Below are 24,977 nucleotides of genomic sequence, written 5' to 3'. Positions count from 1 at the left end.
TGATTCTTCTGGAAGTGAATTTTGTGGAAAGCAAACTGGGGGAAAAAACCCACAGTCAGCAATCTCAATTGTCTTAATATAAAAGCAAGTAGCAGGAAGAATGTGGAAATAGATCTTGTAGCTAAGACGAATGAGAAGATGTAATTTTATAAAGAAGTATTTTGGAGTGTTTCCTATTTGGTTATTTTACAGTTGAGGTGGGGTGTTCACTTATCACTATCATCAGTAAATATTTAGTGGTACTTAGAAGCCAGCTAATCAGGGTTTCCCCCAGACTTGGACAGTTTGGTAGCTGATGAAAAACAGTTGGCTGTTCTTCACCCTTTGAAGACTGCTGGATACGAAGTTTAAAACTTTGGTTTCAGAAATACTAGAAGCGAAGAGAACTAAAGACTCTGGAGATAGTGGCCTTTGGCTTCAAGTAGATTTCAGTTGTGAATTCAAATGCTCTCTAAAACCTCAGGAGAGAAACTTCTGTCTTGGAAGCAAAATAAGTTTCAGAAATCTGTCCCATTAGACAGAGTTCCTAGAGCTGAGGGAATGGGAATAGTGCGTCCTGTCCACAGCAGTGACGACGAGAGTTTTTGCAGTTGTCCTCAGTAAGCGATAAGCAGCCCCTATCGGATTTGGGGGGCTGTGCCTGAGGCACAGATAGGATCCCCACAGATGTAATTATTTTAGTTTTGGTCATAAGGAAACCTGGAACACCTGATAACAAAGGTATTTGTTTTTCCCAAACTCATTGTGGCCTTTTTAAAAGGTTGTGTAAAAATGGCATCATGCATTTAAAAAAAAAAGCTTCCTTAGTTGCAAATTGTGTATATTCCCCTGGGAATAGGTATGTGTCAGAAGAGCACTTCCCCCCATGAGACTCTGTGGGCAATGCTGCCAAAATATACGAACTAAAGCCATTGCTGTCTGTGTGGACATGAGACATAACAGCGTCTGGGTGAGACACGGATATACTGCCAGGTTTTGTGGTGACCTCCTGTTCACTGAGTAGCTGACCAGAAAGGCCTTGTGACACTGTCTTCATGTAATATTTATCCAACTCAAGCTCGTGGGCTAAGTCAATTCCTTGGTCAACTTCTTGTTTTGCTTTTACTTTATACCCAGTGAGTCTTTGAAAGAAATCAGTTTCCAGATGTCTTGGTCATCAACATTAAAGATACTTAGGAATGTTCTGACCTGATCGCTCCCACCTTCTACATGTAACTCCTTTGTTTTCCTTCTAACCTCGTAGTCCCAGTAAGAGTGCAGAGATAACAAGCAGTTATAAAAATGATTTTAACTCATTTTTTCTTTTTCCTAAAAAGACTGGAACTGGGAGAGACAGAAAGAACAACCCAAAGAATACCAACGAATCCTACAGTGCTTCCTAGATAGAAAAGACTGTTGCTACTCTATCCATCAAATGGGTAAGGTCACATGAGTAGTTTAAAGGCTGTCTCTCTGTTCTGTAGTTCAATTAAGAGGAAAGGAACCCTGTATGTGAAATTCAGCTTACATTGCTGTACTTGTTTTTCTTGTTCCCTGCTTTATATGTGGCTCTACTAAGTCGTCCCATCTACTTATTTATGCAAAAAATTAGGAGTTGGTGGTTTGCTAACCTGTTTATTATTTTTCCACATAAAAACAGCACAGATGGGTGTAGGAGAAGGGAAATCAATTGGCGAATGGTTTGGACCAAATACAGTTGCACAGGTGTTAAAGTAAGTAAAAGAGTCTGTCATGCGCCTTATTCTACCATCTCCTATGCCTCCCTCCACCAACTCAACATCCCATCAACCCAGCTGTTCCTGCCATCCCACTAAGCCACCAAACATCTGTACCATTTTGCTCAGATAGTTCTTTGAAATGTGTAATGTGTGTGGGCAACTGTCTTGGTAAATCACAGTTATAGTCATTGGTACCAGTCTATGGGGAGGCCCCTCAGGACTCATTCCGTATCCCACTTGTAGATTGGTGCTCACGTGCTCAGCCGTCAGCCTGAGGGTCACTTTGAAGCCAAAGGGTTTGCACTAAGCGGGGAAGCCTGAGCCAGCCTAGGCAAGACACAGACTCCCACCCTATATGGTATATAAAAAAAAAAATTCTTCACTGATTCATTCAACATTTACTGGGTGCCTCTGTTGCCCTAAGTACTGAGTGCACAGAAATAAACTAGGTGTAGTTCTTGTTTCAAGGACCTCACCACCTATTAGAGGAGACAAACCTCAAGGGAGTCTTAGAATCAGTTTGTCATCTCTTAGGAGACTCAAGGTACCCCAGCATGGTACTTTCGCAATTGTCCTGTTAAGTCTCAGAATTCACCTCCCACAGCAAGAGGCGACATGGAGAGGCCAGGACCGATGCTTTGGAAATCAATGGGGTGAGTGGCATCAGCACCTACACCTGCAGGCCACCTCACCTATTGTCACTCTCCTTTCTGACAACCTATCACCAAATGGGAACTCCATGAGGGCAGAGATTGTATTTGCCTCGTTCACTCCTGTAATATTAGCACATGAAACTGCCTGGCACATGTAAGTGCTCAGTAAATACTTGATGAATGAATGAATGAAAATGGCAGATAGAATCTGGGGCTGGATTTAGGCATCAGAAAATTGAAACCGTCTAGCCTCCTTTGGTAGCTACTTCAATTCCTGGCTCTCTGGCGTGTGATGACGGGACCTGCTCCATGCAAAATACAGATGGGGCACTGTTTCAATTATTAGCCAACCTTCAATGAACTGGAATGCTTTGTAAATGTGCTTTTGAGGGGAGTAGTCTGGACTTCCTGGGGACCCAAGTGAAACCTGTATCTTTGCATTACTCTGCTAACAGTGCAGCCTCTCTGAGACCACTTTCTTACCTTGGTCCATAGTGGTTTTTGGGGTGTTGTTGATCTGCTGAGTGAGGATCTGGTGGTATTTCGGGAACCACTGTAGGAACCCAGGACAGAAAGTGTAGAAGATTAGAATGGCTGTGCCGAGCCCAAAACCTAGCTTGATATGGTTGGTTTATAAATGACATCCCTCAGAATTTGCTTCTTTCTTCTAAATTTTGAGCTTCCCATAACAAGCAAATGGAAACATACATTTTGAAAGAACTTAAGTGTGTTCGGAGTCATCGCGATTGTTATTAACAACAGTAGATGATGATGTCGTCATTATTATTTTGGGGGAAAGATACTACATTAAATGAAATTAAAATATAATGGTAATTAACCTCTTCTTGGGAGTTACTTTGGTTTGGGAGAGAATGTGTCTTTTGTTTTGTTTTGTTTTGTTTTGTTGGCCATTCAGACTGGGCTTTACTGCAGAATTCCAGAGTAGCCAGGGTAAACATGTCTTCTTCATACTGGCAAGAGGAGAAAGAAATAAGGGAGAGATAGACAAGGTACTTTACTCAGACATCAGATAATCTCTCTTTTAAAGGGGTTTTCTTTCTAATCTCCTCTGAAGTCATGCACTTCAGCATGCTCTGTCTTCAGCTGTTGACCAGCAAGGCCCGGCACTGAAGCCATCTGTGGCCCAAGTCTCCTGGGACAGCATCCTTACCGCATGTGGGAAGGGACAGAAGAGATCACCTCTCTCTCTCTCCCCCCCCCCACCACCCCGGATTTCCCTAGAACTTATTGTTTGTATTATGTATGCTCCTAAACAAATATATATATGTGTATATTAATAACAGTTTTCTTTTTTTGAAAAAATGAGTAAGTCAGAATGTCTCTTATTTAAGAAAAGAAAACAAAATCTCTTGGGAGAAGATGCACTGGTAACCTCTCTCTTTCGCCCAGTAGGAGTAACATTGTTTAGCAAGGCAGCCTTTTGCATTTTGTAAAGCAGTCCTTATTTTTGAGGTGCGGAAACAGTGCCTCTGGCATTCGCAATGTCCCTGGACATAGAATGTTCCAGAGCTCAGGCAAGGGAGCCAGACCTGACCTGAATCCCAACTTCTCTGTGGCTCAGTGTTCACTAACTTCAGGAACGCTGGGCATACATAGGTTGTACTGCTTCCTGCCAAGATGTCCATCTTCCCCAATTGTGACTTCATTGTATGTTGCTTTGCAGAAAACTTGCTTTATTTGATGAATGGAATTCCTTGGCTGTTTATGTTTCAATGGATAACACCGTGGTTATTGAAGATATCAGTGAGTCCCGGGCCAGTTTACCTTCTCGGGTGGCTGGGTGATGAGGTTCTTCCTCACCATTCAGAATGTGTGTGGGGCGTGGTGGGAGAGAAAGACAGAAAGCGAGGGAGAAAAAGAGAAAGAAGATACATACACGCCCCCATTCCCCCACCCCACGACTCTCTGGCCTGCCCATCTAGCAGGACAGGGGAGCACTGGGCTCCGGTTAATCATTCCCTGTGCCCCTTCTTCTCTTCCCTTTCAGCTTTCTGAAAGGGAGAAAACAATTAGAGGATCTCTGCTGCCCCTCAGTGAGGCACCAGACCCTTTCCCTGCAGGACTCCCCAAGTGCGGGTAATCAGTTAAACCACTAACAGGTCTTCTGTGGCAGCCCCCCTGTGCTCCCTGCCACGGGGTTAGAGGGACCAACAGATACAGTCCCTGTTTCCAAGGCCCTTGCAGTCTGGTTGAGAAATGAGATTCTCCCAGTGAGCCCATAATATCTGACAAGAGGTGTGAGTGTTCAGTTGCCAGAAGGAGGAGAAGTAAGGGCTGGAGGAGTGGCCTGGGCTTCCTGTAGGAGGTCGGGCAGCAGGGCCCCGGTGGCAGTGGGAAGGGCCTTCCAGGCAGCGGCTGTCATGTGAGGTCTCCTTTAGTTTTGCCCTTGGCACATCTCCTAGGGCTGGATGCCCCTTATTTACCCAGCTCTCTTGTCTTCTGTTTCTAGAAAAAATGTGCCACACCCTCCCCTTGAGTGCCGAAACAGCTGCTGAGAGCCCCCCTGAGTCTCTGAATGCTTCGACCCAGAGTAAGGGCCCCTCTGCCTGCTCTCCAGCCTGGAAACCCTTGCTGCTCATTGTGCCCCTCCGCCTGGGCATAAACCAAATCAATCCTGTCTATGTCGACGCCTTCAAAGTAAGTCGCACCTTTCCCCAAGCCGCTTGCTGCCCGCCCATCCCACCGCCATGTGAGCACGGAGATCCGTGAGCAGCAGTCCACACATGAGCTGAGAATCTTGCGTTCTCTTTCCCTCCAGGAGTGTTTTAAGATGCCACAGTCTTTAGGGGCATTAGGAGGAAAACCAAATAACGCCTATTATTTCATAGGATTCTTAGGTAAGAAAAGAGGAATCACAAGTAAGTCATCATGGGCTAGGGGAGGGTGGGCAGAAGGTCTGCACGGGAGACCAGGCAATTCCAGTTTTAGGGGGCCCTCACCTAGCCTGGAGATGCTGTGGCCTCTGGGCAGCTCATCTTGTCTCTGGCCTGGAGAGTAACGTTTACCTGTGCCTGACAGAGAGCAGATCCCCCTTCAGTGCCTCTGCTTCATTGCCTCTTGACAAGATGGTTCCATGGCTGCTTTCCCACTGGACGGCCCCAAGGTCATAGCATTGCTTCAGCACCTGTCTCTCTTTCCTGTGGCGCCCAGGGTGGCAGGGCTTCACTCCCCTGGCCTTGCCGATACCCCTCTTACTGGGGCTCGGGCGTTCAGGCTAGGAGCCGTCCTCTGGCTTCCTAGGCTCATGCAGCTTGGGTTGCTAGCTTATTGTTCAGAGCCCTGACTCTGGTGAGAATAAGAGGAGGCGAAGACAGAGGTATCCCTTTCCTGATACTGGAGGCTAAGCCTTAAAACGACTAACCTCCTAATGTGGATCCTGATGAGCAGCCCGGCATTACCTGCCTCAGTAGATGCCTCTGGAAACCCAGCCACCTTACTCACTAGCTGTGACCAGAGACATTTAAGGCCCTTGGCACACGACGGGAGCTAGCCCGGTGCTTCTCAAACTTTAATGTGCACGTGAATCACCTTGAGAGCCTATTATAATGTGGGTTCAGCGGTTCTGGGGTGGAGCCTGAGAGCCTGCATTTCTAACTAGGTAGTGCCGGTGCTGCTGGTGCCACGCTTTGAGTACCAAGGGCCTAGACACCTGCTTAGTGCCGCAGAGTAAGGGAGTCATGCGGTGAGGGAAGTGGGATACGGGACACCTCTCGCAGGAGTGGGCTTCGAGGAAGCTATGAGCTTAGAGTGCAAGGGAGAGCCAGAGCAGGCGTGGGGAATGGCCTGAGGCATGTGCAGAGGACTGAGTGAGATGGGCTTGGTCACCTCCCCACTCATCTCCTCCTCGGAGATTCATGGAGGTGGGGCGGGTGGAAACAGACCCAGCCCCGTATGCGGTCAGTCTCCCACTGGCTAGCTAGCTGTGTGCCAGCAGGAAAAGAGTGTCAGCTCTTTCAGTCTCAGGTTCCGTTTATGGAAGATAGGGCTGACCCCCAGTTCACCATGTTGTCCCCTCACAGGAAAGCACTCAGCAAAAAGAGCCAGCCTGACCCCAGCGCCTCTTTCCTCTGCTCGCTCTTTCTCTCTTTAAGGTAGGGTTTCTCCACAGTTGCTGGGGCTCTCTCGAATGCCGCCATCTACTGGTCGATCCTAAGAACTACAGCTTGATGGAACATTTGGAAAGTGGAGGCTTTTCTTTTTCTAAGTACAAACCCCAGTATTTAGAGTGTTATAAATTTAGATGTTCTCTGTTTCTAAGCTTTTGGGTTCCTGTCAAAGAAAATGTAGCAAAAATATATTTCCTATTGTCTGTGCTTGAGGAAAAGGTGGAAACACTGGAGAATAATTTTGGAGGGATCTCAGTGAATCCTGGGCACCCTGGCCTCCTTTATCCCAAGTTACCCAGAGAGAATTTGCCAAGCTGGCATAGCCCTCCTGTTTCCTGAGGCCACTGGGTCGGGGAGACATTGGTGGAGTTGGACTGCTTTTGAAAGAGGTGTGGGCAATCCTCAGTTCCCAAGACAGAGGTTTACATAGTGCCCATTTGCCCGCTAATGTCCATAAATCCTTTGTTTAACCTTCACTTGAGGCTGCAAACTCCCCTCAACTCCCATTTTCTGACTTACCCCCTTACTGTATTAGGCTCGGGTGGGGAGAGTCTGGATTGGCAGAATGTCTGAAGGGAGGGGACAGATGAGAACTGCCATTTTCTGAACAAGGAACTCTGCAGAGGGTTCTCTCTCAATCTCTCTCCCCCTCTTTCTCTCTCTCTCTCCATGTATAAAAATATATATATTTATATTACTTGTCATTATAATATATTGTTTCCTATATTATATATAAATATATAATTTATATTTATAATATACAATTATATATTAAAACATATATACATGTATAGAGAGATATAGATTAATATCGATAGTTATGTAGAGATGTGTGGCTTTAGATAGATTGATTGATTGATAGAGTTAGCACAACACCCCTGTGAGGTAGAGATCATTATTTCCATTTAGGCCTAGTGGAAGACTTACAGGGGTTGTTTACTCAAGGTTACTGGGCTCAAAAGTAGCAAAGCCAGGATTCGATCCCAATTTGACCGTCCCTGCCCACCACACCACATTGCTTCCCGAGTGCCCTCTTGCCCGGTGGGAAGCTGGGAGAAGCTCCTGGTGCACAAGACTATGGCCAGGGTGAGAGACTGGCTGGGAGATTTTTTTTCTGCTTAGAATGTTTGTCCCCTGTGCTTTGGTGGAGGGTGCCACCTGGAGATCCGTCGCATGAGCCCAGTGTCTGCAGATGGTGGACCTGCCTGCCACTTCTTCTTGGGCCTCATTAGAGACCTTGATTTAGTCCCCATATCATTTCTAGGACTTTTTTTTTTTTTTTTTTTTTGTGGTACGCAGGCCTCTCACTGCTGTGGCCTCTCCTGTTGCGGAGCACAGGCTCCGGACGCGCAGGCTCAGCCGCCATGGCTCATGGGCCCAGCTGCTCCGCGGCACGTGGGATCCTCCCGGACCGGGGCACGAACCCGTGTCCCCTGCATCGGCAGGCGGACTCTCAACCACTGCACCACCAGGCAAGCCCTCTCTAGGACTTTTTGATCTACTGTATCTCTTTTAAGCACTCTCAGAAATAGGGCAGCCCACAAAGCTCCACTACACGAACACACACACACACACACACACACACACACACACACACACCCATGGGAAAGGGCCAGAGTCAGAGAGGATACTGCTATTATTTCCAGTACCTTAACTCAAAACTGGCAGAACGCTCGGTCCTAATCCTGCTTTGGAGTCGCATTTTCTCGTGCACAGCTTCCTTCTCCCCTTCCCTTTCTATGGTCTTAGGTAGGCTTTCCTCTAAACATCCTGGTTGTTGCTCTTCATTGAGCCTTGAGGCTTTTTTGCTATAACTGGTCTCACCCGCCTGTGGTCTGGGGGAATATGTACCTTGACTTTCCTAAAGCAAGCCATATGGGGGCATTGATTTCCATACGCTCTTAAACATATATTTGTAGGAAAATCCTTTTGAGTCTCAGCAAGGTACATCTATGACTACCTTGCGTTTGTATTGTTTTAAGCAGTTCACAGAGGTGAGATCTTCTCATTCTGATAATACCCTGTGAGGTAAGTGGAACAGACCCAGTGACCCCAGTTTAAAAGCAAGAAAGTTAAGACAGAGTGAAGTGGTTTGTCCTAGGTCTGCGACAGAGATGAGTTAAACTTGGCATCAGACATGAGAAACACTCTTTGCCAACGGAAGCACTTAGATGTACCCAGAAGAATCCTGGGTGCCGTTCCAGAGAGTGTCTTCGGGGTGTCCCTTCCCCCCGCATCCTCCTGCCTCAGGCAGATCTCTCTCTTTGCTTGCTCAGCCCCGTCTAGAACACAGAGGCCCAGATGGTTCTCAGGCCTGGGCAGCGAGGCTGGGGCGACCCCTTAGGCGCGTCAGCCTACTCGGTATGCTGCTGATGAGCAGTAGAGGGACTCTCAACCTTTTGAACATCAGATAAAAGTAGAGATTTTATTATCCCATACTCCCCCCAGATCATTATTGGGCTAGACTTTTTCAATTTAATGAAGCAGCATTTTTCTCCAATTTGTAACGGTCGACCAATCTCAAAGTGAGTTTTCCCCGCAAGGCGTATGTGTACTGATATTACTGTGACCAAGGCAGTGCTTTCTGACAGGAATTACTGACTTGCTAACAATGACTAACTTGCTAGCGAATCAAGACCAGAAGTCAGCTCCCTGGTATCTCACCCATGGCAGAGTCAGCATTCCCATTTCTTTTGGAGGCCAAGGCCTTTTTCCTTCCCAGATGTGCTCTTTGACCATAGGTCTAAGAACCAATGGTCTAGAGCAAGAGGCTTTCCAGTGTTGAAAGGGTCAGGAAGCTCCCTGATGGCACCTGGACTCATGGCTACTGCTGCTCACCGAGCCCGCCATGTCATCTGTGGTCGCTCATTCCCCCCTTTCCCCAAACCTGTGCCTTTCCACTTTTGGACTTGGGCTTTGAGGAGATATAAATGCTAGGGCAAGTCTTCGCATTGAATGATTGGCTTTGGGCGTGGGTGGCTTCCTTCAAGCATGGTCACCCTCCTTCAGGCTTTCTGTCATCTCATTCTCATTGTCACCAAGGGAGGGGTTAGGACAACCAGAGCGCCTCATCCCAAGGACAGCAGTGTGGCCAGGGCCGGTGGTTCTTCGAAGGTTAAGCATGTCTCATTCAAAACAGGTGATGAGCTCATTTTCCTGGACCCTCACACAACCCAGACCTTTGTTGACACTGAGGAGAACGGAACGGTTGACGACCAGACTTTCCATTGTCTGCAACCTCCACAGCGAATGAACATCCTGAACTTGGATCCTTCCGTAGCATTGGTGGGTATCTGAAGGTTGGGTGGCCCAAGAGACACAGCGCTGCCCTATCACAGTTTGGCTCCCTGGAAGCTATCCAGGTTGTTAGGTAGGGCGGCAAAAGAATGTTCGCTCCCCACCCCCACGAGAGGTAGTGTCGTGTGGTGTAGTGGGGAAGGAATGGGCCCTGAAGCCGAGTTAGGATCGAAGCCGCTTACCAGCCATGGACTTATGGGGAGTCCCTTAACTTTTCTGAGCTTCGGCCTTCTCATCTCTCCAGTGGGCAAAACGGTAGTTCCTTCCTTGCATGGCTGTATGAGTACACTATGTGTAAGGCACATAGCACAGCACCTGGCGTGTTGTAGGCATTCTAGAAATGTTAGTCACGACCAGTGTTACCATCTTTCCCCCTTTTCCTTCTTGCCCTCTAAATATTGCTATCCGGGCACCGGGAATAAGGTGAGACATAGGGAAGGAGGGATAAGGAGGCAAGACCTCCTGGGTGGACAATGTCCATTCCTCTGGGCACACAATCCAGGAAGCTGCAGGCTTTCCCCCGCTGGAAATATGACTGCTGTCCACACATGGAAGGGACAGCTGCCTGGGGTGTAGCCAGTTGTTCTGCGGCCTGTCTGCATCCTCTCTACCAGTTTAACCTGATTGTCAGAAGGCCAGTGATGGAGAGCTGACAGAGTCCTCCTCTTGTTTTGGACCATTCTTTTAGTGCTGTAGGATGGTTCTGAGGATGGGGAAGGAGGCTGATGGTTCTCTTTCTTCCTTTTTTTTTTTTTTTTACCACCAGGGACGTCCCTGACTTTTTTTTTTTTTAATTTTATTTGATTTGATTTTTTATACAGCGGGTTCTCATTAGTTATCCATTTTATACACATTAGTGTATATATATCAATGCCAATCTCCCCATTCATCACACCACCACCTCTTTATTCTAAAAGATAATTTCCTTAAGGTCAAAGCCACCTTGTTAAGTAATGCCTCTAGCTAAAAGTACTATTTGGCTTTTGTTTGCTGGTTTTAATGGATTGTTTTTTATACGTAGGTATATTTGTGCACTGAATGTAATGGAAGTAACCCTGTGCTTTGGAGATCGGTTTTCAAGTTACTGTATCTCACCGTGTGAAGGGAGAGGATCAGGGAGGGAAAGGGACAGGGTAAAAGGGAAAGGGACAGAATAAGAGAAAGAGGCAGAGAGAGAGAGAAAATATGAAGATGAATGAGCAGATGTGTGTGTCCAAGTGAGGCACTGATCTAGGAGAGAGATGAGCTCAGACACTCTTCCTCCTTGTTGCTGGGAGGACACATCCAAAGGAAGTGGCCCACATCCTACTTCACAACTCCGGGCCAACGGCTCCATCTTGCAATACAAAGGGCCTGCCTGGGTGCCCCTGACCAGTTCTAAGTTGTCTTCTTTTGCTTTCCCCCAAGGGATTTTTCTGCAAAGAAGAAAAAGACTTTGATAGCTGGTGTAGCCTTGTTCAGAAGGTAAAGATGTATGTTTTTCTTAGTCTTAAAAAACAAGTGTTATTCAATATAATTCCTTTTCAAGACGGTTTTTCATAGTAACATAAATCCAGCCTGATATGACTTTATTGCAAAAGAAAGAAACTAGGATGTGGGTAATTGTACATAACTTTGGGGAAACTAAAGGAAAACTTTGGTTTGCAATATGCTTCGTGTGTCAGGTGAGCGATATTTTTAACTACTGAATGTTCCATCTCATTGAGCCCGTGAGTCAATGAAATATTCAACTAATATTCTACCATTTTAACTTAAAAATGCCAATTTCATATAGCTCAGCCTAAATTCTTCCTTACTCTGTTTGTAACACTGAGATGGTTGAAGAAGCCAAACTACTTTTCTATTTGTTTCGTGTCCATTTACAGTTTAATGTGTTCTATTATGGTTTAAGGGGCTTGCCTTTCTATTAACTGTCTTATTTATATAAAATATAGGCACACTGCCACTTAAAGCAAACACAGTTTGCAGAAATCTGTGTAAATACGAAAGCAAGTTATTCTTTCTTTTTGGCATTTTATGTCAGAGGGTATTTATCATTTTGCTGGCTCACAACTTTTGTATCTGCCTCCCTCATCCTTTGCTTCTAACACATGCCAATTATGTGGAAGATATTGATCAACTCTTATTGAAAGAATGAGGGGAAATCATAGGGAGTAGTTTAAAGAGCCCTGGATGGGGTGGCAGGAGACATCATGTTCTCTTATCTGCAAAACAGAGGGGTTGGAGAGATGGGATCTCAGAGCCTCTTGTAAGTGTAAGGAGGGAAGATTTTTCTTCATAGGTGAACAAATAATTAACACTAAAGTCCCCAGCTGAATCTGAAACCGCAGTTAATAATTGGCTGAGACATAATGGAGAATTATTTTCTAAAGGCATTACTTACATTTCAGAATGCCGCAAAACTGTATATCACATTTAACGTTAGAAAGAAAATTTTCTGATAAGACTATGCTATTTAAATTAGGACATATATCATACGTCTTGGATTGAAACTGAAACCATGCCAATATGTACCAATATTCTTTGGGGGCAGATTTAACTTGACTAACCAACATTTCTTTGGAGCCAACACTTCAGGAACATCTCACCCCTAAATTGAGTTGGTCCCATGCAACTGGCGTAAGACCTCATGATGGAGCATGGGCAGTGAGTACTGGCCTTCCATCAGATCCTCCCTCCAGCGTCCTTCCTTCCTGGCCAACAGTATCTAGAATTGAAGAGAGCTGGGTCTTCAGACGGGTCAAGTAGAGGATGGGTGTATTTGCTAAGCCTTTGCTTTCACCTTTCAACAACCAGGCCACTCTCTTAGGGTTTGGAGTCATATACTGCCAACTGGGCAGATATGTAGTGACTCTGCAGTGTTTACAACTGTTTCTATGTCTCCTCAGGAAATTCTAAAGGAAAATTTAAGGATGTTTGAATTAGTTCAGAAACATCCATCACACTGGCCTCCCTTTGTTCCTCCAGCCAAGCCAGAAGTGACAACCACGGGGGCAGGTAAGCTGTTGTTCAGAAGCTCTCTGGCCAGCAGACCCATGGATAGCAGTTGCTTTTTGTTTTTTGTTTTTTGTTTTGCTGTACTCGGGCCTCTCACTGTTGTGGCCTCTCCGGTTGCGGAGCACAGGCTCCGGACGCGCAGGCTCAGCGGCCACGGCTCACGGGCCCAGCCGCTCCGCGGCATGTGGGATCTTCCCGGACCGGGGCACGAACCCGTGTCCCCTGCATCGGCAGGCAGACTCTCAACCACTGTGCCACCAGGGAAGGCCTAGCAGTTGTTTTATGAGACAGAAGCAATTGTGCGTCATGTTTTCCGTGGAAATGAAAAATTTCTACTCAGCTGCACTGATCAAGGAATGGTGCTTCTTCTGATGAACTAATATTTACCAATTTCAAAGAATGATAGTAAAAAAAAATGAGCTCCGTGTAAAAGTTCCATACAAAATCAAAATGACTAGAATTTCTTTTTTTCATGGTCTGGTTCAGAAGACAAATCAGAGGCCATGGGTAATTCAAAAGGTACCTTGAAGGTCTTACAGAGCCTCAACTTCATCACTTTGAATAGGACTGTGTAACAAGTCCAGTTAGTTTGATTCTTCTTTTTAAATTGAAGTATAGTTGATTTACAATGTTGTGTTAGTTTCAGGTGTACAGTAAGAGATTCAGTTATATATGTACTTTTTCAGTTTCTTTTCCATTATAGGTTATTATAAGATATTAAATATAGTTCCCTGTGCTATATAGTAGGTCCTTGTTTATCTATTTTATATATAGTAGTATGTATCTGTTAACCCCAAACTCCTAATTTATCCCTCCCCGCCCCTTTCCTTTTGGCAGCCATAAATTTGTTTTCTATGTCTGTGAGTCTGTTTCTGTTTTGTAAATAAGTTCGTTTGTATAATTTTTTTAGATTCCACATATAAGTGATATCATATGGTATTTACCTTTCTCTGACTTACCTCACTTAGTGTGATAATCTCTAGGTCCATCCATGTTGCTGCAAATGGCATTATTTCATTATTTTTTATGGCTGAGTAATATTCCATTGTGTGTGTGTGTGTGTGTGTGTGTGTGTGTGTGTGTGTATCTCACATCTTCTTTACCCATTCACCTGTAGATGGGCATTTAGGTTGCTTCCATGTCTTGGCTATTGTAAATAGTGCTGCCATGAACATTGGGGTACATGTATCTTTTCAAATTAGAGTTTTTGTCTTTTCGGGATATATGCCCAGGAGTGGAATTGCTGGGTCATGTGGTAACTCTATTTTAGTTTTTTAAGGAGCCTCCATACTGTTCTCCATAGTGGCCACACCAATATACATTCCCAGCAACAGTGTAAGAGGGTTCCCTTTTCTCCACACCCTCTCCAGCATTTATTATTTGTAGACTTTTTGATGATGCCCATTCTAACTGGTGTGAGGTGATACATCATTGTAGTTTTGATTTGCATTTCTCTAATAATTAGTGATGTTGAGCATCTTTTCATGGGCCTGTTGGCCATTTGTATGTCTTCTTTGGAGAAATGTCTATATAGGTCTTCTGTCTATTTTTTGATTGGGTTGTTTGTTTTTTTGCTATTGAGCTGTATGAGCTGTTTGTGTATTTGAAAATTAATCCCTTGTCAGTCACATCATTTGCAAACATTTTCTCTTAGTCCGTAGGCTGTCTTTTCATTTTTTTTAATGATTTCCTTTGCTGTGCAAATGTTTTCAAGTTTAATTAGGGCCCATTTGTTTATTTTTGCTTTTGTTTCCATTACTCTAGGAGACGGATCCAAAAAAATATTGCTGCAATTTATGTCAAGGAGTGTTCTGCCAATGTTTTCTGCTGGGAGTTTTATAGTATCTGGTCTTACATTTAGGTCTTTAATCCATTTTGAGTTTATTTTTGGATATGGTGTTAGAGAATATTCTGATTTCATTCTTTTACATGTAGCTGTCCAATTTTCCCAACACCATTTATTGAAGAGACTGTCTTTTCTCCACTGTATATTCCTGCCTGCTTTGTCGTAGATTAATTGATGATAAGTGCATGGGTTTATTTCTGGGCTTTCTATCCTGTTCCATTGATCTATGCATCTGTTTTTGTGCCAGTACCATGCTGTTTTGATGACTGTAGCTTTGTAGTGTAGTCTGAAGTCAGGGAGCCTGATTCCTCCAGATTTGTTTTTCTTTCTCAAGATTGCTTTGGCTATTTGTAGTCTTTTGTGTTTCCATACAAATTGTAAAAATGTTTGTTCTAGTTTTGTGAAAAATGCCATTGGTAATTTGATAGGGATTGCACTGAATCTGTAGATTGCCTTGGGTAGTATGGTCTCTTTAGCAATATTAATTCTTCCAATCCAAGAACATGGCATATCTTTCCATCTGTTTGTGTCATCTTCAGTTTCTTTCATCAGTGTCTTATAGTTTTTGGAGTACAGGTCTTTTGCCTCCTTAGGTAGGTTGATTCCTAGGTATTTTATTCTTTTTGATGTGATAGTACGTGGGATTGTTTCCTTAATTTCTCTTTCTGATAGTTCATTGTTAGTGAATAGAAATCCAACAGATTTCTGTATATTAATCTTGTACCCTGCAACTTTACCATATTCATTGATGAGCTTTAGTAGTTTTCTGGTGGCATCTTTAGGATTTTCTATGTATAGTATCATGTCATCTGCAAGTAGTGACCGTTTTACTTCTTTCTTTCCAATTTGGATTCCTTTTATTTCTTTTTCTTCTCTGATAGCTGTGGCTTGGATTGCCAAAACTATGTTGAGTAAAAGTGGTGAGAGTGGACATCCTTGTCTTGTTCCTGATATTAGAGGGAATGCTTTCAGCTTCTTACTGTTGAGTAAGATGTTTAGCTGTGAGTTTGTCGTATATGGGCTTTATTATGTTAAGGTATGTTTCTTCTATGCCCACTTTCTGGAGAGTTTTTATCATAAATTGATGTTGACTTTAATCAAAAGCTTTTTCTGCATCTATTGAGATGATCGTATGGTTTTTATTCTTCAATTTGTTAATGTGGTATATCACATTGATTTGCAGATATTGAAGAGTCCTTGCATCCCTGGGATAAATCCCACTTGATCATGGTGTGTGATCCTTATAATATATTGTTGGAGTCAGTTTTTTGTTGGAGTCAGTTTTTAGTATTTTGTTGAGGATTTTTCCATCTATGTTCATCAGTGATATTGGCCTGTAATTTTCTTATTTTTTGAGATATCTTTGTTCTGTTTTGGTATCTGGGTGATAGTGGCCTCATGGAATGAGTTTGGAAGTGTTCCTTCCTCTGCACTTTTTTGGAATAGTTTGAGAAGGATAGCTGTTAACTCTTGTCTAAATGTTTTGGTAGAATTCATCTGTGATGCCATCTGGTCCTGGTCTTTTGTTTGTGGGGAGTTTTTAAATTACTGATTCAATTTCACTACTGGTAATTGGTCTGTTCATAGTTTCTTTTCTTCCTGGTTCAGTCTTGGGAGATAGTACCTTTCTAAGAATTTTTCCATTTCTTCTAGGCTGTTCATTTTATTGCCGTATAGTTGCTCATAGTAGTTTCTTATGATCCTTCGTATTTCTGTGGTGTTGGTTTTAGCTTCTCTTTTTTCACTTCTGATTTTATTGATTTGGGCCCTCTCCCTTTTTTTCTTGATGAGTTTGGCTAAAGGTTTATCAATTTTGTTTTTCAAAGAACCAGCTCTTCGTTTCATTTATTTCTATTGTTTCTTTAGTCTCTACTTTATTTCTGCTCTGACCTTAATGATTTCTTTCCTTCTACTAACTTGGGGTTTTGTTTGTTCTTCTTTCTCTAACCTGTTTTAGGTGTCAGGTTAGGTTGTTTGAGATTTTTCTTGTTTCCTGAGGTAAGCTTCTATCGCTATAAACTTCCTTCTTAGAACTGCTTTTGCTGCGTCCCATAGGTTTTGGATCATCATGTTTTCATTTTCATTTGTCTCTAGGTATATTTTAATTTCATCTTTGATTTCTTCAGTGATCCATTGGTTGTTTAGTAGCATATTGTTTAGCCTCCACATGTTTGTGTTTTTTGCGGTTTTTTTTTTGTAGTTGATTCCTAATCTCATAGTGTTGTGGTTGGAAAAGATGCTTGATATGATTTCAGTTTTCTTAAATTTACCAAGGCTTGTTTTATGGCCTGGCATGTAATCTATCCTGGAGAATGTTCCATGTGCACTTGAAAATAATGTGTATTCTGCCGCTTTCAGATGGAATGCTCTACAAGTATCAAGTTCATTTAGTCTAATGTGTTATTTAAGACCTGTGTTTACTTATTGATATTCTGTCTGGATGATCCACCCATTGATGTGAGTGGGGTGTTAAAGTCCCCTACTATTATTGTGCTACTGTCAATTTCTCCTTTTATGTCTGTTAATATTTACCTTGTATATTGAGGTGCTCCTATGTTGGGTGCATATATATTTACAATCGTTATATCCTCTTCTTGGATTGATCCCTTGATCGTTATGTGGTGTCCTTCTTTGTCTCCTGTAACAGTCTTTATTTTAAAGTCTGTTTTGTCTGATATGAGTATTGCTACTTTGGCTTTCTTTTGATTTCCATTTGCGTGGAATACCTTTTTCTATCCCCTTACCTTCAGTCTGTATGTGTCTCTAGATCTGAAGTGAGTCTCTTGTAGGCAGCATATATACAGGTCTTGTTTTTGTATCCATTCAGCCAGTCTGTGTCTTTTGGTTGGAGCATTTAATCCGTTTACGTTTAAGGTAATTATAGATATGTATGTTCTTATTGCCATTTTGTTAATTGTTTTGGATTTGTTTTTGTAGATCTTTTATTCCCTTTTCTTCTTTTGTTCTCTTCTCTTGTGATTTGATAACTACCTTTAGTGTTATGTTTGGATTCCTTTTTCTTTTTTGTGTGTATATCTATTATAGGTTTTTGGTTTGCAGTTACTATGAGGTTTTTGTATAACAGTCTCTATATAAATGTGATTGTTTAAGTTGCTGATCTCTTAATTTCAAGTGCATTTTAAATACCCTGCATTTGTACTCTCCTCCGCTCACGATTACAGTTTTTGATATCATATTTTACATCTGATTGTTTTCTGTATCCTTTAACTGCTTATTGTGGATACAGCTGACTTTACAAGTTTTGTCTTTTAACCTCCCTACTAGTTTTGTCTGTGTATTATATACTACCTTTATTTGTCTTTACTGGTGAGCTTTTTCATTTTATAATTTTCTTGTTTCTGGTTGTGGCCTTTTCTTTTTCACCCAGAGAAGTTCCTTTAATATTTATTGTAAAGCTGATTTGGTGGTGCTGAATTCGTTTAGCTTTTGCTTGTCTGTAAAGCTTTTGATTTCTCTTAAGGAGAGCCTTGCTGGGTAGAGTATTCTTGGTTGTAGGTTTTTCCTTTTCATCACTTTAAATATACTGTGTCACTCCCTTCTGGCCTGCAGAGTTTCTGCTGAAAAATCAGCTGATAGCCTTATGGGAGTTCCCTTGTATATTATTTGTTGCTTTTCTCTTGCTGCTTTTAGTATTCTCTCTTTATCTTTAATTTTTGTAAGTTTGATTACAGTGTGTCTTGGTGTGTTTCTCTTTGCGTTCATCCTATATGGGACTCTCTGTGCTTCTTGGACTTGGGTGCCTGTTTCCTTTCCCAGGTTAGGGAAGTTTTTAGCTATTATCTCTTCAAATATTTTCTCAGGCCCTTTGTCTCTCTCTTTTCCTTCTGGGACCCCTATAATGCAAATATTAGTGCACTTGGTGTTGTCCCAGAGATCTCTTAAACTGTCCTCATTTCTTTTCATTCTTTTTCTCTTTTTTCTGTTCAGCTGCAGTGGTTTCCATTACTCTGTCTTCCTGCACACTGGTGCATTCTTCTGTATCATTTGGTCTACTGTTGATTCCTTCTAGTGTATTTTTCATTTCGGTTATTGTACTCTCCATCTCTGTTTGGTTGTTCTTTGTATTTTCTCTTTGTTAAAAACTAGCTTCTCATTCTGTGCATCCATTCTCCTCCCGAGTTCTTTGATCATCTTTACGACCATTACTCTGAACTCTTTCTTGGGTAGATTGCCTATCTATCTCCACTTCACTTAGTTCTTTTTCTGGGGTTTTATCTTGTTCCTTTGTCTGGAACCTATTCCTCTGCCACCTCATTTTGTCTAAGTTGCTATCTGTATTTTTATGTCTGTGGTAGGTTAGTTACGTTTCTCAACCTTGGAGAAGTGGCCCTCTGTAGGAGGCATCCTATGTGTTCCAGCAGTGCACTCCTCTCTTGTCACCCAAGCTATATGCTCTAGGTGTTCCCCCTAAGAGGGCTGTTTGGTTCCTTCTGTTGTGGCGGGCTGACTATGTGGGTGGTCTGCTAGGCTTAGTTGGCTTCTAGTCTGGTTGGTTGCCAGGCCCTGCCTTGTGCAGATGCTGCTGGTTGCTGTTTAGTGGGGCCTGGTCACGAGGTGGCTGGTTGTGGAATCCAAGGGGGCCCTGGAGCTAGTGCTGGCTCACTGGTGGCCGGAGTCAGGGTCCCGAAGCCTCTGGGGCTGTTGCCCAACTACTGGCAGGGGTTAGTGCTGGATTACTGGCAGGCAGAGCTGTTTCCTGGAGTGTGGCTCCTGGGCCCAGGGATCCCAGAGCTCATTTCAGATCACTGGTAAGGGGGGGCTGGTTTCTGATACAGTTCGGTATGGGGTCTGGGGTGTCCCTGAGGTTGCAGTGGCCTGCTAGTTGGCAGGGTCAGGGGCCAGCTGGTCCCAGGATAGGGTCTCTGGCCTGTGTTGTGGGATTGTAGTTTTCTTGCTTCTGGTGTCTGCCCCCTGGTGGGTGAGCCTGCTTTAGAGTCTTGTTCAGGCTTCCTTGTGGGAGGGGCCAGGGCCTGCCCACTGGTGCGTGGAGCTGGGTCTTGGCCCTCAGATGGGCAGGGCCGTGTCTAGGGGCTTGTCTGGAGGCCGTGGGTCAGGACTTCTTTAGGCAGCCTGTCTGCTGATGGGTGGGGCTGTGTCTCTGCCCAATTGGTTGTTTGGCCTGAGGTGTCCCAGCACTGGAGCCTATAGGCTGTCGGGTGGGGCCAGGTCTTGGCACTAATGATCCAACATGTCAGCCACCAGGAGTGTTCATGTAGTTGAATGTTCCCCAGTATGTCTGCCACCAGGGTGTATGTCCCCCAGGTGAGCTTCAGCCACCCTCCCCCCCGCCAGCCTCTCCAGGAGAGTCTCCAGGCCCAGCAGATAGGTCTGGCCTAGGCTCCTATCAAATCACTGCTTTTGTCCTGGGTCCCAGTGCACGTGAGATTTTTGTGTGCGCCCTTTAAGGGTGTAGTCTGTATTTCCCCCAGTCCTGTGGGGTTCCTGCAGTAAAGCCCCACTGGCCTTCAAAGCCAAATGCTCTGGGGGCTCCTCCCCCCAGTGCCAGACCCCCCCCCCAGGCTGGGGAGCCTGATGTGGGGCTCAGAACTCTCACTCCTGTGGGAGAACTTCTGTGATATAATCATTCTCCAATTTGTGGGTCGCCCACCCTGGGGGTGTGGGATTTGATTACATCGCGAGCCTGCCCCTCCTAGCCGTCATGTTGTGGATCCTTTGTGGCGTTAGCTGTAGGAGATCATTTCTGGTCGGCTCCAGTCCTTCTCATCAGTGGTTGTTCTGCAGATAGTTGTGATTTTGCTGTGCCCGTGAGAGCAGGCGAGCTCGGGGTCTTTCCACTCCACCACCTTGGCCCTTAAACCTATTTTGATTCTTTATAGAGAATTGCTAATACTCAGCAGTGGTCCCACCTATAAGTCTCCTCTACACAAACTTTTCTGTAGCAAAGCAATTAAAAATGCATGGTCTTGGGGCTTCCCTGGTGGCGCAGTGGTTGAGAGTCCGCCTGCCGACGCAGGGGACGCGGGTCCGTGCCCCGGTCCGCAAAGATCCCACATGCCGCGGAGCGGCTGGGCCCGTGAGCCATGGCCGCTGAGCCTGCGCGTCCGGAGCCTGTGCTCCGCAACAAGAGACGCCACAACAGTGAGAGGCCCGCATAACGCAAAAGAAAAAAAAATGCACGGTCTTAACTACTAACTTACTGACTGCTTGAGACAAAGTGTCAAGCTTTTTTCTTCCTCTTTTCTGTATTGTGATAGAATTCATCGACTCTACTGAACAACTAGAGGAGTTTGACCTGGAGGAAGATTTTGAGATTCTGAGCATATAGAATAGTGGGGACTCACCTTGGAGATCTGTCTTCCATCTGGCACCAGAAGAACATGAATTCATCACATAAAACTTTTCTAGTCAGCAAGTGCCTGATATGCCAACAGCATACAAACTTGATAGCAATCATGACTGAGCCAATCACCTTTTCTCAGAAAAAAACAAACAAGTGAACAATATACCCCTTCCCCAGAAAGAACTAAAACAATCATGGAATCTAGGAGCAGAAAGATTAGGAGTCGTCTCTTGCACTTCCCAGCTTCTTACATGGCCACAGCGAATCTTCAGCTACTGAAATGAGGAGGTGGATGTCTGGAAGATAGACAGCAACTCCCACCTTGCTTCCAGCACCAGCAGATGAGAGATGGTTACCCAGTGCTTCTTCACCCTTTCAGGTTTGACCTCTCTGGGCTAAATACTAAGAAGCAATCTGTTCTCTTGCTCTAATAATAAAGTGATAATCTCGTATCAGGGAAAAAAAGTTCTTGTTAAATTATTTGAACATGTGTTTAAATAATTGATCTCAAAAAGTGTGTCAAAGACATTACATCAAATGTATACTTATTGATCTCCTTCCTATTTGAGAGAACCTTAACTATTTGATGGGTCACTGTCCCCATCTTTACTGATACTTTTGTCAGATGGTCACCCTGTCCTTAAATCATTATCATTTAAATCAGGGGTCTGCAAACTTTTTCTGTCAAGGGTCAGATAGGAAATGTCTTAGGCTCTGAAGACCACATAGTGTCTGTCGCAGCTACTCGTATCTGCTGGTGAAACCCCAAGACAGCCATAGACAATGTGCATGCACATGAGCCTGGCCGTAATCCAATAAAACTTTATTTACAAAAACAGGCAGAGGGCTGGATTTAAATCACTGACTTAAATTGTTGATTTTTGTTTGGGAAATTAAAAATTGTGTTTGAATTTGACTCCATTTTGCTTGACAGTCATAACTGGAAAGAATTATTCATGTGGTGACATTAATCTGTGCATCAAATACAATTCCAAACCATTTCAGGACTAGCAAGCAACATACTAAATTTGAAAGCACATATTCGTCAAATTGGCTTTGCTAACCACTCTCTTGTGTGGATGCACCTCATGTCCCAGTGCTATCTTCCCCTTTTCCTCTCCTTGTCTTCTTAACCTATGCATTTCACCTCCATGCTCAACCAAGCCCCCAGGTAGGCCAGCAACTGCGGTTTGAAAGCTAGCACCAAACCAAGGTGGGTTTTTTTGTGTGGTATATTTAGGAATATTTGAACACTTGTTTCCTTAGATTCCATTTTTTTCTTTTCCAGTAGATAATATATTCCAGCGGTTCAGAATTCGAAAGGTGCAAAATGGTATTCAGTGAAATGTCTCTCCCTCCCACAGGTCAGTTCTCTTTCCTGAACACTCCCAATTTTATTAATTTCTTCTTTATCCTTCCAGAGGATATATTTTATGCATATACAAATATATGCACATATATCTTAGATTTGATTTTAATGACTAAAATTTCTCTACCTTTTTTTTTTTGGCGGTACGCGGACCTCTCACTGTTGTGGCCTCTCCCGTTGCGGAGCACAGGCTCCAGACGCGCAGGCTCAGCGGCCATGGCTCACAGGCCCAGCCGCTCCGCGGCACGTGGGATCTTCCCGGACCGGGGCACAAACCCGTGTCCCCTGCATCGGCAGGCGGACTCTCAACCACTGCGCCACCAGGGAGGCCCTAAAAGTTCTCTACTTTTGATTTATCTGTAAATGATCCTGAGGCCCCAGAAATATGGAAATTCCTTTCTTGAACTCTAGCATGTGATGGGGCTAAAAACAGTTAGTTGTAGGCTTATCTTGAAGCATGTTGTGGATTTGTTGCCTGTTGGAAGACATTATCGACCCTTGACTTTAATTGTATTTTTCCGTGTCTCAGTGTTTTGTTATAAAGCTCGACTTGCAGTGACAGGAACCCCCTTGGCTCTGAGGGGGGCTTATGAATTTCAGTGAGATGGACTTTAGAAAAGTTTTCATCAAAGAAAGAATGTCAAAGGAGTCAAATGTTCATATTGGATTCCTTTTATTTGCAATGTACAAAGCTGACATCATGCTTATTACTGAGGAGGTGAAGTTAACAATAGTTCAGATTATACTGATTATGCTTTGTCTGTGTTGGCACAGTTTACGTAATATTTAAGGAAACAGAATCACCTGGAAGGAATTGCCTCATGTCAACATAGCTAAGTGTTCTGGGAAACTGATAATTAAAGGAAATGGTTAAAACAAATCCCCCTAAACAGAATATACTTTACAGTCTACTCAGGCTTGCTTTGGGTCTGCTAACTGCTAAAGAGAGGACTGTGCTAGATTTGTATGAGGCTTTAAAAACATATCAAAATGGTTTAACAGGCTACCTGCGAAAGAACAATTGGATGGACTTTTTAATGGAAAGTCTCTCACAGCCTCAGAATGCAAAGGAACCAACACTGCAGTGTCGAGTTGCCACACTGCACACATCTGAATGGCATTTGGAATAAACAGGGGCTTCTGAGAAATTGGGACAAGGGATTTTCCTTTTTGTTCCTGGAGTCAAAGGCAAAATTCACACCTCCTTACCCATCCTCCCCTCTCCCCCCGGCCCGGGAGAAAGGGCTGCGGTTCTCATTTCCCTTTATGGGTCTGACCACATTTGGTGCATCCTCTGCTCTACTCTGAACCAGGCCAAGTCTGCTGCCTGTGGCTGGGGAGGGAGTCGGCAAGGAGGAAGTGATTTGTCTACGACCATGTGAAGTTCCTGAGCACCTCTCGGCTGCTGGTCTTCCAGCGTCCCTAAGTAGTCTGGGGCCCAGTCGTGCTCACTCTCGAAGGGGTCAGAGCTCACCCCAGGACACTGGCTGGCCCCTCATTCCAGCTCTGCTGCCTGCCTAGACACAGTGGGTCTCTGGGAAGAGGTGAGAGCTTGCCCTGTGCAGGCTTGAGCCATCCATAATGTTGAGCCAGAGAAATTTTTTCATGTGAAAACACTGGGTTCTAGTTTAAGCCAAATGATGTGCGGTGACCTCTGGACATAATGAAATGACTCCTCTCGCTATCACGAAGAGCTTTCTGATCAAGAGAGTGAGGAAAGCTAGCATTCTAAGAAAGCGGTGGCCCAGCAGGTCTTTCTGAGGTAGCCATGAAGAGTCACACAAACTGTAGCACCGAAATGGGACAGCAGATCTCAGCAGGGTGGGCTCACCCATGGGGCCTGAGGGTGGAGGTGACCAGTGTCCAGTAGTCCAGCCCAAACGAGACTCCAATGTACAACTTGACAGATGGGCAAAAGGGCTTGGCCTTCCTTCTTCAGACCGTTCGGGTTTGTGAGGTGACCGTTGTGCGGGGCAGGGGAGGGCAAGGGGCAGAGTGGCAGGTGCCACCCTACACGCTTTTCATACACACCTGGCAGCGGCTGACCCGGGTGTGGAGCTGCCCGGCTTTCAGCGTCTCAGATACAGGCTCCTCCCCAAACTGCTCCCTCTCTTCCACCGTCGTCAGCCAGAAACTGTACTTGTTGGCAAAGTAGTGGCAGGTGCCCCGGGCACCACTGCACTCGATGAAAGGAGTGGCTCGGAAATCCTCTAGGCAGGAGCCAGGGGAGACCAGGGACTGGCCCCCGCCCTCAGCGCCGGCGGCCGTGTGCTGAAACAGATGGGCGGTGGCTGTGAACTGGTCACCTTGGGAGGTGATGGACTCCGCCGCTCCGTCTCTCAGCTCTGGTCTCTTGGCTCAGCCCCCCTGTCTGGCCAGCGGACCAATAGCTATGTTTTAGGACCGGGGGCGCTCATCCTCCCTTGTCTCAGCCTCAGAGCCAGGAGCGCCCCCTGCAAGCTCTCTAGGGCCCTCCTAACCCATGGCTCCTGGGCTGCGGCTGCATCCCAGCCAGTATTTCCCAAGCTGCTGCCGTCCCGCCGAGTCCAAGGTGTGTTAGGTGCCCCCCGAACATTTCCACTGACAAATCTGAGAAAGGCTGAATTAAGGAAACCGCCAACAGGGCTCAGGATGCAGTTCTTCTCACA

General features: G+C 44.7%; 2 protein-coding genes across 6 annotated transcripts in view; one reads left to right on the top strand and one right to left on the bottom strand.

Annotated features, from left to right (window-relative positions):
* The window catches only part of ATG4A (autophagy related 4A cysteine peptidase), a 68,598-nt gene extending 45,071 nt beyond the window's left edge, over positions 1-23,527 (top strand). For 3 of the 5 annotated variants that reach the window (XM_089904191.1, XM_089904193.1, XM_089904195.1), the window contains 8 exons: positions 1,317-1,418; positions 1,640-1,712; positions 4,056-4,135; positions 4,842-5,029; positions 5,151-5,229; positions 9,638-9,783; positions 11,203-11,259; positions 12,684-20,856. In XM_089904191.1, coding sequence (XP_089760317.1) covers positions 1,317-1,418; positions 1,640-1,712; positions 4,056-4,135; positions 4,842-5,029; positions 5,151-5,229; positions 9,638-9,783; positions 11,203-11,259; positions 12,684-13,064 — 1,106 coding nt within the window. In that variant the 3' untranslated portion in view covers positions 13,065-20,856. The other 2 variants (XM_022556688.3, XM_089904192.1) reach the window with 2 other exon arrangements.
* The window catches only part of COL4A6 (collagen type IV alpha 6 chain), a 282,814-nt gene continuing 280,810 nt past the window's right edge, over positions 22,974-24,977 (bottom strand). Inside the window, exon 45 of the mRNA XM_089904197.1 lies at positions 22,974-24,600. Coding sequence (XP_089760323.1) covers positions 24,340-24,600 — 261 coding nt within the window. The 3' untranslated portion in view covers positions 22,974-24,339. The remainder of the gene's footprint in view (positions 24,601-24,977) is intronic.

The sequence above is a fragment of the Delphinapterus leucas genome, chromosome X (genome assembly GCF_059928025.1).
Source record: "Delphinapterus leucas isolate spDelLeu-1000000601 "Yukka" chromosome X, BTC_Dleu_Yukka2, whole genome shotgun sequence".
Taxonomy (NCBI): Eukaryota; Metazoa; Chordata; class Mammalia; order Artiodactyla; family Monodontidae; genus Delphinapterus; species Delphinapterus leucas.
This window is presented reverse-complemented; position numbering and strand designations above follow the sequence as displayed.